Source organism: Malania oleifera, chromosome 2, assembly GCF_029873635.1.
Source record: "Malania oleifera isolate guangnan ecotype guangnan chromosome 2, ASM2987363v1, whole genome shotgun sequence".
NCBI lineage: Eukaryota > Viridiplantae > Streptophyta > Magnoliopsida > Santalales > Ximeniaceae > Malania > Malania oleifera.
The window spans coordinates 136,219,885-136,239,647 of NC_080418.1; the positions used below are offsets into that span (position 1 = coordinate 136,219,885).

Sequence of the window (19,763 nt, forward strand, 5' to 3'; positions counted from 1 at the left end):
TGCACAAAAATACACATCAGTGAGCTTACATTTACCTACATTGTTGATGTGTGTGTGATTGATTAAGTATACTGCGTGTATTGGGGTACATATTTGCTTTACATGAAAGCACAATCACTGTACCATTTGATTGAGTGAATATTGTTGTATTTCTAGGCGTGGCTTGAGGGGGCGGTAATCCATCTCGGTAAGGATTGTGTAGGTTGAGGTCAGCCTTATGTTAATTAACCTGGTTGTAAAGGTTGAGGTTAGCCCTATGCTAATTGACCTGGTTTGTTTAGGTGCCACTCCACTCATTTAAGTGAGCAATTATAGTGGTAATCCTTGTACTTGTTAGCCAAGGCGGGGACATAGACACAGTTGGCCAAACCCCGATAACATATCGTGCGTGTACTTTTTTTGGGAAATGTCATACTTTCAAACAGCATGCTGCCAAAATTTTTTAAAAAAAATTCCCAAACTTATCTTGTATACAAATGATTTTTACCCATTTCCTAAGGTTATTACTTGTCATAGCCCTTTTTGTCGTTGCCAATATGGGGAGATGAATAAGAGGCAAAAAAATGGGTTACAAGCACTTAAGGAGAATACTTGTACATAATGCACATTGTTAGGGGGAGCCTTCTACGACTACACCTTTGTTTTTTTGCATGATGTATTTGTTATCATCAAAAAGGGAGAGAATGTTGACCTTATAGGTCACACCCGATTTTGATAATGACAAATACTTACGTATTTGATGGTTTTCAAGTGTATGTACAGGCTTAAATGAGCATCTCAAGGAATAACACTTGAAGCAAGACATGTAGACCTTAAAGATTTTATTTCATATTGTAAATTCAATTAATGTAATATGGGTCTGTAATAGTAACTAGGGATATGGTCTGTAATAATTACCTGCATATCATGCATATAGGATATATGGTAAGCTCAGTAAGACCCTAGTATGACTTTAGGTCCTAACACTCATGCACATATATCATACAGAATTCAGGAGTGTTACAAATGCATTTAATTGAATATTATTAGGGAGTTTGAGAGAGCTCGGGTGACCAAACCCCAGGAGTTCAAAACTCCTCGGGAGCTCGAACTGTTGAGAAGTCAACAGTTGACTTAAGCTCTCGGGCAATCGAACCATTTTATACATACCTTCCACGAGCACCTGAACCCTTTGAAAGGGACCCCTCACCAACTCAGGCTACTGAGAAATTTAGCTCAAATTAAGCACTGGGCGACCGAACACGAGCGTTCGGGCTATCGAACTTAGGACCGGGCACCCAAAATTCTGAAAAAAAGTTTCTGACTTTTGTTCAAGCCACCAAATTGGGACTCGGGCTACCAAACTGATTTAAAAACCTTTTATAAAGGTGTTTGTTTGGGCGACAGAACCACGATTCAGCCACTTGAAGCCTGCCGAGTTAAAACTATTTTAACTGAGGTAAATACGGGTTAATGAGCGTTAATACTTTCTAAACACTTTGAAACTTTTCTAAGAATACCCAATAGGTTCCAAACGGTTATAATTTTTACCTTGCCTATAAATATAGGCTCATTTGTGAGGATTAGTAATTAATTAGCAAAATCATTGCCAAGAATCCTCTCTTTTGCAAACACTCATATTGTCCAAATACTCTCAAATTTCCATTCTCATTTATAGGCTCATTTGTGAGGATTAGTAATTAATTAGCAAAATCATTGTCAAGACTCCTCTCTTTTGCAAACACTCATATTGTCCAAATACTCTCAAATTTTTATTCCCTTGATACATTCTGAGATTGTGAGAGCTTATAGAGTGTGCTAGTGATTGTTAGATAGTGCTTAAACTCCCACCTTGCTTGTTTGATTATTGATATTACTTTTGGGGAGTTTGGCTTAGTTTTATCCTACTTATTTCATATTATAAATCTTTGTTGGGATAAACTAGCAAGCTTAGGGGTCTTTGCATAGTTGTTGCAAGACTTCCATAACTTTGATTTTTGTTGTGCATAAATATTTTCAACAAGCCAAAATATTTTTCAAACTAGTAGTGTGCTTATCTCATTAAAGAAAATATTCTTAAGCTTGTTTTAATATTTGATTGATATCTTTGGAATCTTGATTTGCTATTGAAATGTGTTTTGCTTAAATTCCAAGATATTGCTTGTATTGAACACTCTTGAGCATTCCATTGATAATACCCTATTGAGTGTTGTTTGCACAACTATTTGCATTACTGAGCTTACACTATATTCATATTGTTGATGTGTATGGGATTGCGCGTATTGGGTACATATCTGTTTTACATGAAAGCATAATCACTGTACCAGTCTTATTGAGAAAAATATAGTTGTATTCTAGGCGTGACCTGAGGGGGCGGTAATCCAGCCCGGTAAGTATTGTGTGTAAAGGTTGAGGTCAGGCCTGTGCTAATTGACCTGGTTGTTTAGGTGCCACTCCACCCGCTTAAATGAGCATTATAGTGGTAATCCTTGTACTTATTAGCCAAGGTAGGGACGTTGGCAATTTGCCAAATCTCGATAACACTTATGAGTGTCACTTACTTTTTACTGCTTTTTGGTGCATGTTTGGTTGATTAAATTGTGTTATTTAATTTCTTCTACATATTGCAATTGATTTTTTTTACTTGCATTAGATTGACTTTAGAGTTGTGAAAATACTGCTGTTATAATATTGACCTAGGGCCTCAATTTTAAAATACCAATTCACCCCTTCTCTTGGGATCACGGTAAAACTAATAATTAAATTGGGTAATAATTTACCACATCTTTCAAAGGTTAAATATACTATTTCATATGGATAAAAAACATTTCACCTCTTTAGGAGGTCGATTTGAACATCTCTTAAGGAGGTTAAAAATATACTAGCTTTAGGAGGTAAATATTTTGTAGGAATCTGAACCAAGAAAATAAAATGGAAAAATAAAGAGAAAAGATAATAAATAAAAGGGAAGGAAAAATAAGAAAAGAAAGGAGATGGTTTAATTCAGCACCAAACCGTCGACGGTTTTCTCCGGGCTGAGCTTACTTAAGTAGTAAGCAAGGTCATTTTTTTTTATTTTATTACACACACATGCACACACACACACACACACACTCTCTCTCTCTCTCTCTCTCTCTCTCCAAAGCCTCCCGAGTCACTCTCACGTACTCCTCGATCCTCTTTCCCTCCTCTCGGCTCGTAGGTCATCATTCCTCAGCTGATTTAAACTATAATGACCCGAAGTATAATGGAATTTAAAAAATAATTAAGAGAGAGAGAAATTGGAATAGAAAATAGGGTGCAGCAGACTTCGTCAATGATGTGGCAATTGGGCTCGTCGACAAGAAAATACCGAGGATGGTTTTGGTAATTCCGAATTTCATCGACGAGGGGTGAAGGTTCGTCGACAAAATTCTTAAGAGACTCGTCAAAGAGGTGACGTGTCTCGTCGACGAATCCGACTCTATAAATAGTGTAAACTCGGATTTTTAATGTTGAAAATTAGAAAATCTCCCTCTCACTCTCCTCCCTACGATTTCTCTTTCCTTTCTCTTCGATTTCGGCTCCATCGTTCGCCGGATCGATGATTTGAGGCCACCACGACGCTCCTGGAAAAGTTCTCTCCAAATCTACCAAAGCGGATCATTGGTGGAAGCGAGTTGAAATTCTTCCCTGAGTTGAAGTAAGGCTTTTTATGCCAAGTTTGGTCTTTTCATAGTTATAGGAAATGATATTCATGTGAAAATACTGAAATTTAGTTCTAGGGATTGTTGAATTCAAGGTGTTAAACGGGGAACCCTGCGGGTGCAGGATGAGTGGAATTTTTAGGAGATTTTCTTCAGTACCAGGTAAGGGAATAAACTAAAGTAGTTATTTTTTCATGCAAATTAGTATTATTTATCAGCAAATTAATTTTCAGGAAAGCATGTCTTATATTTGAATATTATTGAGAAAATGCATATTTGGGAAAATACTACTGTTACATAGGAAATGAAATTTTAGAATGAAATGTATGATTTTAGTCAGCATTGTGTGGCATGAATATTATTTTACGTGATAAGTATTATGTTATGGAAAATTTTACGAGTAAAGCATGTTTTCAGGAATTATGAAATAATATGGTACATTATGATTTTGAAAATACATGATAATTGATTTATTATTCAGAATGATATGTATGAGATATTCGGCGCAAGGCCGTGATTGATAGCCGGTGCGAGGCCATGTTTTACGTATGATTTCGGCACAAGGCCGTATTTATGAAATGTTTGGCGCGAGGCCGTATTTATGAAATTATAGAAAATGCTATCAATTCATTTATGTTAAACGCTATATTATCATGTATTATATGTTATCAGAACCCGGATGTTAGTTTAGTTCAGTTTCAGGAGCACGGTAACGTAGCTATATAGATCAGATATCTATGTTCAGATTGGTGCTAACCACCTCACGAGAGGGTGAGAGATGGATAGTCTATGTGGCTTTCAGTGTAGAGTTGTAGACGTCCACCTGGCAATTCGGACCAGGGTGTGGTGGGCCCATCTTACTTATAGACATTTTTGACTCGGCAGTGGTCGGCCAGCCATTGTCAGGTCTCGCCTTCGAGCTACACAACTCGTCATGGGGGGTAATACATGACATCAGTTAGTTATTCATCCCGGGTATGTTTTCAATATTATTAGCTACACCTGACAGTTATGATTAGTATGATTTATTAAAATATAAAGGTATACGTTTATGTAGTCATTAAATGATTAATGTTTTCTGGTATGAAGAATGTATTGTACATCTATATTATCATTCAATATTCATGTTGTCACACAACTGTATTTAGTTTATTTTTCCTTACTGAGAAGTGTCTCACCCTCGAACATTAAATGATTTTCAGAAAACCTAGAAGAACCAGTGGGGCGAGGCCGCCGTTGAGTTAGTAGTACTACTTCGCTAGGAGGGTAAGTTTTGATCTAGGGACAGTAAATGTGTGTTGTGGGTTCCTAGATATGCATATATGTTTTGTATTTTGGGAAGACGTATACAAACACCATATTTATGGATTATAGTTAACTCTGGTATTATATTTTTTGTGGTTATGATGATGATGTTTTTCATTTACTGTTGCCTAGGTTCCACTGTGAATGACAGGTGTCCCCATTACCAACGGGTTTGAGTTGACTTATTTATTAAATTCGTATTATAATATGATAAATTAAGCAGGACATTACATAAACGACTAAGGTTTCATGTTTCTGAAGGTTTTAGGTAGATTTTCTAGGAACATGTTAGGGGATTAGATTATATTAGTTATTTTTGAGATATGAACAGATTAAACTGAGGTATATGATTTTAGAAATGGTATATATGCTTTTCTGTATGAATTAGTTTTATGAAAATGGTAATTTTGCTTATTATACAAATTTGGGGAAAAACTAACATGAATTGGTTGGTCATCTCATTTTCCCCGTAAAATCTATAGTTTGAGTTAAATTAAACCCTACAGATGATCACCCTTTTGTTTTTAGCAAATTATATGTTTTCCTTAGCAGTTTATTATTATACTATAAATTATCAGTAAAAATTTATGTCGCATGAGAATGGTTAAAATGGCAGAAATGAACAGGATGATAATACAATTACGATTCAGTTTGATATGATGGCTAATCACCGAGTTATGATATAGCGGTTTTATATCGAGATAGAATATGATAGATATTTTATAGAATTATGAACAGCTACTATTTTATACAGATTTATGAAAGTAAATTCATGATTACAGTTTTTATTATGTAAATTACCATATATGATCTAAGAACCCTGAGGAAATCAGATATTATGATGAGCACGATACTGTAGCTATAGATTTGGCAAGGAGTGCAATCACACGGGTATGATAGTGTGATGATGGATAGTTGATTTGTGGATTGGGTACAGTACTACTCCCGATGCAGTTCCGGGTGACCCTCCCAATGGGCATTTTGAGTATTTACAACCTACTTTGATTTAGCTATGGTCAGCTGACCATATGTCAAGTCCAGCCTTCGGACCGCACAACCAGTCATGGGGGGAAGCATGTCTTTGGGAAAGCATGATGATGCTAGTTCAGAAGTACAGGTTGTCTCTTCTATGCATATATGGGCAAATTTACTAAAAATGGGTCATATTGAGCTGACAGTGTAACGACGTGCTATTTTTTTTTTATTTCTTTCTAAATATAATAAATGTTATCTGTCTAAAATACTGAAAATAACATCCTAGACTGAGGAAACCCTGTCTGTCATACATAACTAAGTAGCGATACACAAAACTGGAAACTGCTATATATATTACAATACCAGAGAACTATAGAGCTCTGTAATATATTTACAATACAAAATACCCAATGACGCCACTATAATAAAAAAACTATCCCAAAACACTGTTATCTCAAAAATACCTACCCTTCCCATAAGGGCAACTCAAGTCAACCTCTACCCGCGAGCCTGATCTGCTCGCCCAGTTAGATCTCCTGAAAAATGATAAGTCACTAGGATAAGATAACACTCAGTAAGAGGAAATATGCTATTACTAGTGTGTGGCGACTAAGTTGCATACTGTTAAAATAACAACTGAACTGTAATGAAATAGTAAATCTGTAAAGCATGTCCATCATTTTTCACAATTTAAAATATAACTGTGTCACCTGCATTTTCTACTTTTCATACTGCTAATATCATACTATACTCATCAGATACTGTAAAACTGTATACATATACATAACTATGCTTTATCCCTGAAACTCTATATATGTCATGATTTGACCCCTCATGATAGGGTTGTGCGGCCTGTAGGCAGGACTTAATTTGGTCAGCCCTCCAAATAAGTCAATATACTCTACACTACCTCAGCTCAGCCAAACTGCATTCTCTCCTAGGCGCGGGACTGGCTGCTACCTCCTCAAGCTGGTCCCCTCAACCCGGTGAATTAGGGAGCTGCATCCTCTTCGAGCACAGTTTGACGGTATCCGCACACTATCTGAGATATGTGGTTGCACTCTATTCTGTATATAGCAACGGTATCGTGCATTGTATTCTTTATCTGTATCTGTCTATAATCATTCCTCAGGGATCTGATACTATATATATACTTATATTCTCTTTTACTATTTTCATCATGTTTCCAAAATTACCATAACGCTATCTTTTATATTGTAAATACTGCAATCTCTATATACTGTATCTGTAGCTTCTTGATGTTATCTCTGTATATCTGTCTGTATACTCTGTCTATATACTCTATCTATATACTCTGTATGTTATGGTAATAGGAAACATAACATACTATAAATGCTATATATGTTGATTTGAGTAAAACTGTAATATACTATTCTGGGTAAACATCTGTAATATACTGATTTGTATAAAACTATAACATACTGATCTGAGTAAATATTTGTATACATATATATATATATATATATATCTGTTTTGTGAAACTATTTAAATAAAAGTTATATATGTACGTATATTTTTCTATATAATCTCTGTGAATATATGGCTATATCTGTATGTTCTGTATAACTTCATATACTGGAAAAGCTGTATAAAGTTCTACATCAAATATTATCTACTCAAGCCACATATACTTTAAGAACACATATTCTGAAAAACTACATAATAACTGGTATACACACATGTTGGTAAAATTTCTATTAACATATTCAAATTTCCTAGCATAGCATATTTCTCTTACCTTATCTCTGAAAAGTCCCTACTGTACTCTAGCCCTATACCCGCAGGGTCCTCCTCTTAACACCCTGAAAATCACATCTCTCAGAACAAAACATCAATATTTCTTCGTGTATTATATTTCTTATAACTGAGGGAAAGACAAATACCGAATAAAATGCCTTATCCTGAGATTGGGACGAAATCCAAACCAACTCCACCAATGATCAGCTCTAGCAAACTTGCAGAGAACTTCACCAGGAGCGTTGTGGTGGCTTCAGACTGTCGATCCGGCGTAAAACGAACCCGAAATCAAAGAGAGAAGGAGGGAGATGCGTTTTATAGAGAGAAAGAGGGGGTTTGTGCTGAAAATTCGTCTAAAAATCCGAGTTTTCACTATTTATAGAACCGAATTCGTCGACGAGACACGTCACCTCGTCGACGAGTCCTTTAATAATTTCATCGACGAATTTCAGACTGTCCAAAAACCCTTCTCGGGATCTTCTTATCAACGAGGTGTGGCTTCGTCAACGAGGCCTTGTGTATTACTTCTTGGTTATTACATCCAAAGTGCAATGTCGTCGACGAACGCGAAGCGTTCGTCAATGAAGCCTACTGCCTCCTTCTGTGTCTGTTTCCATTTTCCTCCCTCTTCATTATTTTAAAACTATTATTTTTCTGTTCGTTACAAATAGTATGTTATCCAGAAATTATGTATTTTCAGTTATACATGTTAGTACAGTTTTAAAATGCCATTTCATGTACAGTTAAATAAATGGTGGTATTATGTTCACACTGAAACTCATGTTACCCACACACTGATGATAATCTGATCCACCTTACTGAGAAGTGTCTCACCCCCAAAATCCATCTCATTTTTTCAGGTCCTACAGGAAACCGAGTCTAGCATACTTCGGGGCTGCGAATTAGACTGGCGGTAGTGGTTATCAGAGCTAGTGAGATAGCAATTGTCATGTTTTGTTATTTTGGGTTGTAATACAATGATAGGGAGTTTTGTATGTGTGTTTGGGACAATTAGAACTTTGGTAACGTGTGTTGAGGAGGTTTTTCTTCCATTGCATGTTTATGTTTACAATTATGGACAGGAACACCCAGGACCCCGGTTTGGGGGCGGGTTGTGTATTTATAATATCAGAGACTATTATAGGGATTTATGCAGGTTTTCCTACATGGCACTCTGTGTAGAGATCCAAAGAATTACAGTATTTAAATAATAAAAGAGGGAGAAAAGGTTTGCGTTCGTCGACGAAGTGGCTTATTGGGATCATCGACGAGGACACGTGTCTTGTCGACGAGAAACTACCAAGAGGACTGTTTTGAAGTTCGTCAACGATGAATAAGTGTTCGTCGAAAAACACTTTACTTGGCCTCGTCGACAAAGTGACGTGTCTCGTCGACGAAGGCAGCTGTATAAATTGCTCTAACTCGGATTTCCAGCGAGAAAATCCCATGAAAATATCTCTTCTCTCTCTCTCTCTCTCTCTCTCACTCACTTCGGTCTCCCCACCTTTTCTCTAGGATTTTGGGCTGGTTCTTTGTCGATTTGACGATCCGAAGTTGCCATGTCTCTCTTGGGAAGATTCTCTTCACATTTGCTGGAGTGATTTATAGGTCAGGCTAACTGAGGGGAATATGTTAGGGAAGATAATATTAAAGTTTTTTTTAGAGAAAATGTTAATTTCAGGGTATTGTGCTGGGAGCACTGCAAGTGTAGGATTGAGTGTTTTGTGGGCTTCTCAGTAAGCCAGGTAAGGGGACAAATTAAGTCAGAAATTTCTATGAAATTATTTATTATTTTACAACATTAAATTTTCAGGAAAATACGTATATTATATAATTATGTTTGGAAAATACTTTTATGAACATGGATATGTTTTAAACATGTTTTATTAGAAAATATGGTTTTGGGAACAAATTTTACATTCAGTAGGTTAGCCATTTCTGTGTGGCATGAGTTTTAATTTCCATATAATTATGTATGTCAGAATAATATGCTTTTCCCATATCAAGCATGATATGATAGTTTTCAAGGCAATTATGAAACAATACAGGAACCGTGATTTTACATATTAAATAGTATAGAAAAATTATGTTCAGTATATTAAGATATGCCGGTATAAATGTCATGATTCACGTTATGTTATGCCGGCATAGATGTCATGATTCATTTTATGTTATGCCGGCACACATGCCGAGATTCATGTTGGCGCAGATGCCATAATCATGTATGATAAGATAGAATTTATGAAATACGAAACAATTATGTTCAGTATATAAAACATATTATATGTTATCAGAACTCCGATGGTATGGCTTAGTTCAGTTTTAGGAGCACGGTACCGTAGTTATATGTTCAGAATTATGATAGCGCTACCACACAACCAGTAGTGTGGGAGATGACAGTCGATGTGGCTTCAGTGTAGAGTGGAGTTGTCCCCCTAGCAGTTTGGGACCAGATGGGACATGTTAATCGTACTTACAAACTTATGATTGATCTAGCATGGTCAGCCAGACATTGCTAGTGTAAGAACCCGAACCGTGATAGGTGGGTTTAATTAAAATAAGAGAAGGGCAAATAGGGAATTTAGCAGTGTTTGCCGATGAAGTCTATGTACATCTCGTCGACGAAATTCAGAGGCTCGTCAATAAGGAGAAGCTGATAAATTTTGGGAAACCAGTAATATCAGAATTCGTCGAGGAATCCATCATCTTGTCGACGAGGACACCATTCGTTGACGAGGGCAGCTTAAAGGAGTTATAAATATCTTTTTCATTACTTCTCACCTAAGAAATCTCACTTTCTCTCTCTATCTCTCTAGAAACTCTTCCTACTCTCTCTCTCTCTCTAGATTTCTTCATCGTTTGTCACGAGAATCGTTAATCTGAGGTTACCACGAGAATCGTGGAAGGATTCTCTATAAGTTCTACGAATCAGATTTTCAATTCGGCCATTTTTGGGTTTGGCGTAAAATCGAGGTAAGGCTCGATTTTCAATTCTGATTTGGTAGTTTTGTAGAGAACAATGTTGTGAGTATATTCTGTACTGTTAGTTGTAGGTTTTGGAACTTAGTTCACTATTTAGGGGCCTTAGAGTTCAGGATTGGTCATTTGGGGGAAAGTTAAGGGGAATTGTGTTTATATTGGTTATTTTTGAAATCAGACTCGGTGGAACTGTGGTCCATGGTCGTGTGTGTGTTTTGACTACTCATTTGGGGGGATCAAACGGGGAAAACTATGGGTTTTTCATGATTACAGTTTTGGGAAAAAAGGGGCGATGGGCTGCATCTTTGGTTTTGTTGAAAACCAAATGTATATGTTGATTTATACTGTGTTATAGGGATGGTCGTTCCTTGACTTGTTTAAACTGTATGTGATTGGAAAACCATGATTTTAGATTACTAAATGGGTGTGGTTTGTTTGGTTATATGAGCATGCATGTTTATGTGTTGTATTTTGGTTGATATGCAAGTAGGAACGGGGTTCCGAATTTGTTCCAGGTGTTGAGAGTGTCCGGCTCTATATCCGTGGGCGTATGAAATCGCTAGGCCATGTTTGGCAAGAGTGTCCGACTCTATATCTGATGACGTGAGCCTTACTGGCTGATCACCGAAGGGTGTGGATCCACCAATTTAGCGCCGGTACGATGCCATGGGAGTCTGGGGCTAGCCATGTGCTGGTGGCACCGTGTTTGTAGGTTGGCTACGAGCCAACGCCATATGTTGTGGGCCGACTTCAGGCCGAAGGGTGTGACGACACCGGGATTGCTGATCATGTGTGTGTGCATGTATGCACTATTGTGAAAATTAGTATTGGAACTGCATTTAACTGCGTGTATGTTGCATCATGATAACACTCAAATACCACACACAGATATAACTTGCATTCTTCCTTACTAAGAGGTGTCTCACCCCTACTAAACGTACATACTTTTCAGGTCCTTCGAGTAATCGGAACTAGCGTCCTTGTGTCGGGAGCGTAGTGGCAGGTGTACTGCAGGTAGCGCTTGGGTAAGTGCTAGGACTTGTGTTTTATGGGTTGCCATTTTGAGACATGTTGGGCACCCGATTGTACGTTGTATGATATAGCCTTGTTCTGCTCTTGTATGGACTCTGGTATGGTACCATGCTTGTATAGAAAGAGCTTTTTCCACTGCGTATATTTCTTTATGTTTGGATGTGTATAGGGTGCTTGCGAACCCCACGGGGTCGAACCCTCATCCTTTGTACTGTATCTTTGGATGTTTTATAGGATACAGGGACATGTTAGGTTACATTTTCACCGTTGGATCCCATTTTAGGGTTTGGGGCGTGATAGCTAGGTCCCGCCTTCGGGCTACACAACCTAGTCATGTGGGGGTAAGACATGACATCAGCTAGCTATCCATCCTGAGTGTATTTCAGTATTGTACAGTTATATAAGATGATTTTCATGTATAGCAATCTAGTATGCTTTATTATGATTTGACATTCATGTTTTACTCAGTTCTGCTACAGATAGACTTTACGAAATATGCTTATTATACTGTTTATATGTATAACACAAAAATGCTTATAACTCCACACACTGATATTAGTTTATTTCCCTTGAGAGGTGTCTCACCCCAACTATATATAAATATTCAGGGAATCCAGGTAGAGGAGCAGATAGAGCTCCGCGGCAGTAGAGTCCGACCAAGCTACCCTGTCAGAAGGGTGAGTTGTAGAGCTAGGGTTGGATTTATTATTGGGAAGTGACCTTAGGCTACTTTTGGTCTTTTTAGTGGATGGTTGTATGTATATAATAGTCTTAGTACGACTCTAGTATTGTGGTTGGTTGTATGACATGATGTAAATTACGTTTCCTGCTGCTTAGGTATCAGAATTGTGTTTTGGGCATATCCCCGGTACCCATGGATCCATGTTGATTTTGTTATTCAGATCAGAGGATATCAAGATTATTATATTAAAGGTATATCCCTGGTACCCATGGGTCCAGGTTGATTTTGTTATTTAGATAAAAGGATATTAGGATTATTATATTAAATGTTATAAAAAAATGATTACAGTAAAATAGGCAGATCGTTACACTTCGGGCCCTACGTGGTGGGTTCGGGGCGTCACATATTTAATATGTATTTTAAAGGTTAAATATATAGACGTGAAATTTATATAGCATCTCTTCTAAAGATTAAATATATAATCTCTTTAGGAGATCTATCTCTTCGGAAGATTAAGTATGTAGACGAGAAATTTAAATATATTGTCTCTTTAGGAGGACTATCTCTTCGGGAGATATATATACGGAAGATTTAAATATATATATAGTTTCTTCAGGAGGATTATTTTATAATCTCTTCTAGAGATTGGTAGTTTAAATATATATGTATATAGGGCGGTATAGAAATAAAACCGTCCACCAAGGCAGTATAAATATACAGAAATATGTTAGTTGGTTAGAGTCTCATGCTAATAACGTGTTGTAAAAGATATAGAAAATAAATAGATACGAGACAGAAAATTTTATGTGGTTCGGTTATGCCAACTCCACGGGCGGATGAGACCAAAACTTCACTATCATGGGAGGAATTACAATATGATATGGAACCGACTATGTACAAGATATCTCTATTTTCTCTTTATCCCTTCTTCACTTTATCTCTCCTCTTCTTTTATCCTCATTATATATCTAATTACATGGAAGCATCAAATGTGTGTCCCAGATAAGAAGAGGAGGGTGCTCTTTTATAGGACAATATGGATAGTTAAGCAAATTTAAGGGGTAAAAGATGGGGTGACATACACTTTATTAGTACAAATATATGGGGCAGGTTCACATGAGACATGAATTAATGCAATATATGGGGCATGTTCATAGTTGACATAATCCACCTATATTTCATAATAGTTTGATTATTACTTGTATATATATATATTTATGTGTGTGTGTGTCCCAATGATTAAACAAAAGGTAAAGACGTATTTCAGATTTCACCTATATTAGTTTCGAGAGAGGTTTATCTAATAAGATTCCCTCCTTTGAAGGTCTTATTAGACATTTTTAAATTGCACCTTATTTTATATTTTCTTTTAAAATTTTAATATTTATTTATTTATTTAAGAAATTAATTAAAGACCATTAGATTCAATTTATGGATAATTCATTATTAATTAGGCATCGTTCGTAGAATGAGTGCATATGGGGTGCTAATACCTTCTTCTCGCATAAATAAACTCTCGATCCTAATTCCAGTAAATGTAGAATGAAACTATTGGTTCCTTGACCTTAGGATTAATCAAGAGACCAATCAACAAGTAGTAATTAACTAAGTTAACAACACTTAAGAAAATAATAGGTTAGTAGCGACTCCAATGAACCTTTAATATTATTATTCCTCGTCATTTCAAACCTTTCTTCCGGAGACTGCGACAATTGCCAAAGGTGAACAATCCAATTTATTTCACACTTAATAAATCATAGGGTAATAAAAGAGATTTAGAGAATTAAATAAAGTAATTTTTGTTGTGTGATGTCATGAACTTTCACCTAACATGTCATTGGCAACAATAAAAGATAAATTAAGATAGGTATTTTCCACATTTTTAAGGAATAGGATGCTTTGAAAGAAGTGTTTGTGTCCTTGGTGCAAGGAAGGGTGAGGAGAAGAGAGTATGGTGAAGAAAGAATGAAGTTCGATAAATATATAAGTTATATATATTTTTGTAATGGTTTTATTCTATTTTTTACATACTTTTCAATAAATAAAAATTTAAACTCAAATCCATAATTTATTTTTCAACAATTTAAATACATTGAAATTATTTAAGATTTTGTATATATCAATTAAATGAAAATAATGATTTAAAAGAAATTCGTAAACTAAAGGAGACGTATTTTATTTCACTTTTTTAACGTAAAATAAAGAATAAGATTTGAGGAATTAAACTATTTAACAAATATCGACAAAGATAAAGTTTCTAAATAAAAATATAATAAAAAGAAATCAGTATTTTAATTTTTTAATATTATTTATAATTTTAATAGTTTAATTAAATAAAAATAAGGATATAAAAGAAATATTTATGTGTTGAATGCAGAAAATTTCTTTAAAAATGCAAATGCATTTAATTTATTTTTTAATATAAAAAAATAATCAATAACATCGAACAAATTAAGCTATTTAATCAGTAACTCTAAAAAAATTACAAAAAATTAAGATTGCTATTGAGGCTCCTCAACCATTTCATCATTTTTATATTATAACATAGATCGGACTTTTTTTATCTAAGTATTTTTAAACTTAATTATTTTAAAAACATTTTATTTTACTCTCATATGATGACATTCCACAAAACGATTTACATTATATATATAGATATAATTTTCTTATTAATAGATATAATTTTATTATTAATATATAAATATAATTTTATAATAATAATATTATTATTAGAGGGAAAATCACCGCAGATGTTTTTTTTTTTTTTTTTTATCAATAAAAGGTAAATATATTGATATGAATCGTCCATCTGTATTTCCAATTTTCCAGTGTTCGGAACCCTAATAACGCGCATCTCTCTCTCTCTCTCTCTCTCTCTCTCTCTCTCTCTCTCTCTCCTCTCAATCCGACCATCCATCAGCTCTCTCCCGATCCATCGCTTTCTCTGTCCGACAGGTCAGTCTCTCTCTTGCACACAGCCCTCGTCTTCGATTTCGTTCTCTAAGCTTGCTTTCGATTTTGCGTGTTTTGGTTCGGGCGTGATTTTAGAGGTTCCAAATCCTTTGTGGGTTTGGTTTCATAATTTGAGAATGGCTTGTTGTTTTCTTGATGCGATTTGGTTTTCTGGGTTCATGGAATTTATGAACGGTACGGAACGAGCTGACTCTGGTAATTTGCAATGACGTTTTCGGTACCAGTTTAATTGTATATGAATGTACAAATTGTTTTAATGTGATGTATGTGATTTTCTCGAGCGACTGTGAATGAGGAACTGATGTAAAGAAGATTGGGTTTGATGGAGAATTTATGGATTTGTATTGTCACATGATGAATAATATGGACTCTCCGTGCCTCTCAAAACATCGTGAATTACATATTTCTTTCTTGATTTATGATCAACTAATATCATGATTTATCATATAGCCACATTGTTAGCATGTGTTTTGGCATAGACTGCTTTTCTTTACTCGTCTCTTTCTCTCTCTCTGTTCCCCCCCCCCCCCCTGGGGATCGAGTCTCTGGTGAATTTATATGGTATTGGGTCATTGTATCAAATACAAATTTGTAAATGGGTACTTTTACCTAATGGTGATATTTTCCAATAACTGGGAGGTTATCATTGTCTTCAAATTACAGAAACTTTACAATTTTACATCAAGATGTCACCCGCAGCCAGATCCAAGTCTAAGGAAAAGAAAACTAGCAAGGAATCACAGAGGGGTTCTAACAGGATTACAGGACCTGCTAATGCTGCTGGTGGTGTCCCAACCAGTGTGTATGATCCACTGTTGGGTACATTCCACACCCTTGATCCGGCTATGCCAATGCCTTCTGCTCCATATCTACATATTAATGGCCGTTTCCGAAGCATAGATGAGACTGATGAGCACTGTGGAAACTCCACTGGAAGTGGGGCTGAGTACGACTCTATTTCCAACAATGGTAGTTCGTCTGGTGAGTCAGAAGATCATAAGGAGAAAACGGCTAGTCCTCCTATCAAACAAGAGACTATACCAGGAGCTGATAATGGAAAGCGGGAAAAAATACGTCAGAAAAATGAGAGGAAACATCAGCGCCAGAAGGAAAAGCGAGCCCAAGAGTTGCATGATCGGTGCAGTGGCTATTTGATGTCAAGAAAGCTAGAAGCACTTGCCCAACAGCTTGTGGCAATGGGCTTTTCTTCGGAGCGGGCAACAATGTCTCTTATGCTAAATGAAGGCAGAGTGGAAGAATCGGTCACATGGCTCTTTGAAGGGCATGAAGAAGTGGATGAGTACAGGGATCAAAACCTTGCAGATGGGAATAATTTGAAAATAGATATATCAGAAGAGCTTGCTCGGATTGTGGAAATGGAGATTAGATTCAAGTGCTCAAAGCAGGAGGTTGAAAGAGTAGTTGTTGCTTGTGAGGGTGATCTTGAGAAGGCAGCAGGTGCTTTAAGAGTACAGAAACAAGAACCACCTGCTGCTTCATCTAAGCCAGAAGAAACCATTGATCATCCTCCCATTAAAAATGGTAGGCTGTCAGTAGCTCCCAGTCAGAATTTGGTGAGGTCACAGACAAAATCCAACCCATCTTCTTCAATACAGCAGAGAAGGAATGAAAGGGATTTGAACTACTCAAAAGCAACAGTTACTGTCAGAACACCTTCAGATTTGGGGAGCAAAAATGTACAGACCTCCAGAAAACTTCAACCGAAATTGGATTTGGTGAGACCACAGCAAACTGCGACTATGGATGAGAAAAGATGGCCAGTTGCAGAATCAAATCCTTCAATTTCCTACTCTTCAGCATCCTCTGTGCAGCCGTCACCACAAACAACCAATGTGGAAACCAGTTATATGACTGCTGGAAATGAACCTAAGATTCTTAAGTCAGGACCTCTGAAAGAACCAGTTATTATGATGCAGCGATCCAAATCCATCAAAACGAAGCAGATGCCAGCTACAAGCATTAGCTTGTCTCCGCCTGGAACAGCTGCTGGTTGGTATCCTAATAGTATTGAAATTACCCACACCAATGGAGTGTTGCCGCACATTCCCAGCACAAGAAACATTAGCCCAAGCAATCCAAGTTCGAATCAGTTGTACCAGCAAATTCATTATGGACAGCACCAACAATTTGTTCCAGGCAGTGGCCCAGTGGATCTTTTGGGAACAAACCAGGGGAATGGTTCCTGGAGCACAACTGGTACTTCAACACTCGCTGCTGCTTCTTCCCTTGGTCTCTTCTCAGGGGTGGGATTGAGCAGTACCTCAGACCCATCTTCTGCGGTGGAGTGGAATACTAGTGACTCAATGCAGCCATTGGATTATACCAGCATAGACTGGTCACTGGATCGTGGTTTGCCATCCTTAAAACCCAATGGATCGTGGCTGGGGATGGCTTCATTTGCGAAGAATGATCACATGTATGAGTCACATGCTTCTGCAGTTGGTCTTGGGCCACCCATGAGATTGATTCCTTCCCATGGGAATGGTGTTCCTTTTTCGGGGTTGCAGGATGCTGGAGCAGCAACTGTGGAAGCATCTGCAGGAGGTTCCCGCGAGTGGACTTCACCCTTTGAAGGGAAAGACCTTTTTAGCTTACCCAGACAGTTTGTTTCTTCCCCTTTTGTGTAATGAGGGAAGAGAAACTTTGAATAATACATTAAAAAAGGAAAGGAAAAACTGAAAGACTTTAAATATGTGTTTGGATTTGATGTTTAGCTGTTTGTTCTTATAATGCTAATGTGTTTATGGGTTGTTGGTGCTAACATTTTAGTGATGGGCAAAATCCAAAACCCCTTTGCTTTATATTTTCCTTTTTTGAACTGGTTCTTGGTACAAACATTGTTCCTCTTTGTAATGGCTTGTGGGTTTAACTTGTAATGTGCAACCGAGCATGGGAAGTTGAAAGTGACGAACTAGGGATACATCTAAGATACAATTTTTATTTATTTATTTATTTTTTATTTTTTTTTTTGAAATCTTTGGATATTACTCTCTTTCTTTTTTTTTTTTTCTTTAGGTTAAGAAACTGTTTTATTGGGGAAAAGAGCATCATCCTCAACCGATAATGTGCTGTAAAATTCTGGAGAAAATGCTATTCTTTCCTCTCTTTCCTCTCTCGTTTACTAAGTGAGGGAAAAACACGTACATGCACGCAGAGAGTGAGCTTTGGGGGTTATTTCCATTTTATTTATTTGTGTAATTTGCTAAGCAAAAGAATAAGAACAGTCGGGGAGAATAACAGGCGGAATTTGGATTGCTGGAGTTCATGATAGAAGGCCGAACCCAAAGTCATGCTCCAAAAGTCGCTAATTGGCTCCTCTTTGGTTTGTGGGTAATGGGAAATTCAAGGGGATGTGTTTTTCTAATTTTTTTAGTGATCTTTTTGGCTTTCCCTTTTTATTTTTTCTGGGGTAACCCAGAGTTTCGAATAGGAGATGCCTTATTCAGCTGTTTCTACATTCCTATTCTATCAATGAACTTCTGTTATCAAAAGGAGAGGGAAGGGGGGGGGGGGGTTGGGTTTTGTTTAGCGTCCTGCTTTTCTTTATGAACTGATGTCAAGCACAGCATTACTGATTTGCAATCTTGTTGGAAGACAGGAATAAAATGTCGACATTATTTTTCTACTCTAAGAAAAATCTTATTAATTAGATAATATGAATGAATTCTTATTAAGAATAATTCATATTCAGCATTTTATTATACTAAATTACAATTACAATAAGCAACCTTCTCTTCTTTTGGGCCATGGGAGAAGAGTTGCTGCTGTGGAGAGCAAAAAACAGTGATTGATGAATATGGTCTACTGGGGAGACGGCTGGGCAACACTGGGAATATGTGGCGAGGGCTTCCAAGCATACGTAAGCAAGCCAATGATGAGGATGATGGCGCCTGTCAAGAAGCCAGTTGGAAGAGAAGATGCCACACCAAGGTACGGTAATGGAAAAGTGAATATATAAACTGATAATGGCACTGCAATGCAAGACCAAGATTAGAACTGTCATGTTAGTGGTAGCACAGTATTAACCAACATGAGAAGGAGAAAAAGGCCATGCTCCAATTTACACCACTCTTGGGGAATTCAAATGAGAGATTAAAAAATTATCTGATGAGTTTTTGGACAACATATAGATAACGCTAAGAATGCATAAACCATATTTAGTTGTTCATTTGTAACTACCAATCATAAGTGTCATTTTCCCCAACACATAAATTTATGCAGAACTTTGCTTTGTTCGAATATTTTTTTCTTTTTTATTTTGTTCTCTTGGTAATCTTTCCTCTAGAGGTTTTAACCACCTCATATTAAATAGACTCTCATTGATACTCAAATTATTATCTTGCCTCAAAATATAAGAAGTCCAATACAACTGA

General features: G+C 36.7%; 2 protein-coding genes across 3 annotated transcripts in view; one reads left to right on the plus strand and one right to left on the minus strand.

Annotated features, from left to right (window-relative positions):
• Positions 1 to 6,160: 6,160 nt before the first annotated feature.
• The window catches only part of LOC131148555 (protein CLT1, chloroplastic-like), a 46,464-nt gene continuing 32,861 nt past the window's right edge, over positions 6,161 to 19,763 (minus strand). Inside the window, exon 10 of one of the 2 annotated variants that reach the window (XM_058098333.1) lies at positions 6,161 to 6,481. In XM_058098333.1, the coding sequence (XP_057954316.1) occupies positions 6,444 to 6,481 (38 nt within the window). In that variant the 3' untranslated portion in view covers positions 6,161 to 6,443. Of the gene's footprint in view, positions 6,482 to 19,007; positions 19,362 to 19,763 lie in introns of those variants that run through there. The other variant, XM_058098332.1, reaches the window with a different exon arrangement.
• Positions 15,154 to 18,191, plus strand: LOC131148554 (uncharacterized). The gene is made up of 2 exons (XM_058098331.1): positions 15,154 to 15,351; positions 16,033 to 18,191. The coding sequence occupies exon 2, from the start codon at positions 16,056 to 16,058 to the stop codon at positions 18,015 to 18,017; it is 1,962 nt and encodes a 653-aa protein (XP_057954314.1). The 5' UTR covers positions 15,154 to 15,351; positions 16,033 to 16,055; the 3' UTR covers positions 18,018 to 18,191.

What these genes read in the sequence shown, in the direction of transcription:
- LOC131148554 (XM_058098331.1), top strand. Translation starts at nt 16,056, where the DNA reads ATGTCACCCGCAGCCAGATCCAAGTCTAAGGAAAAGAAAACTAGCAAG.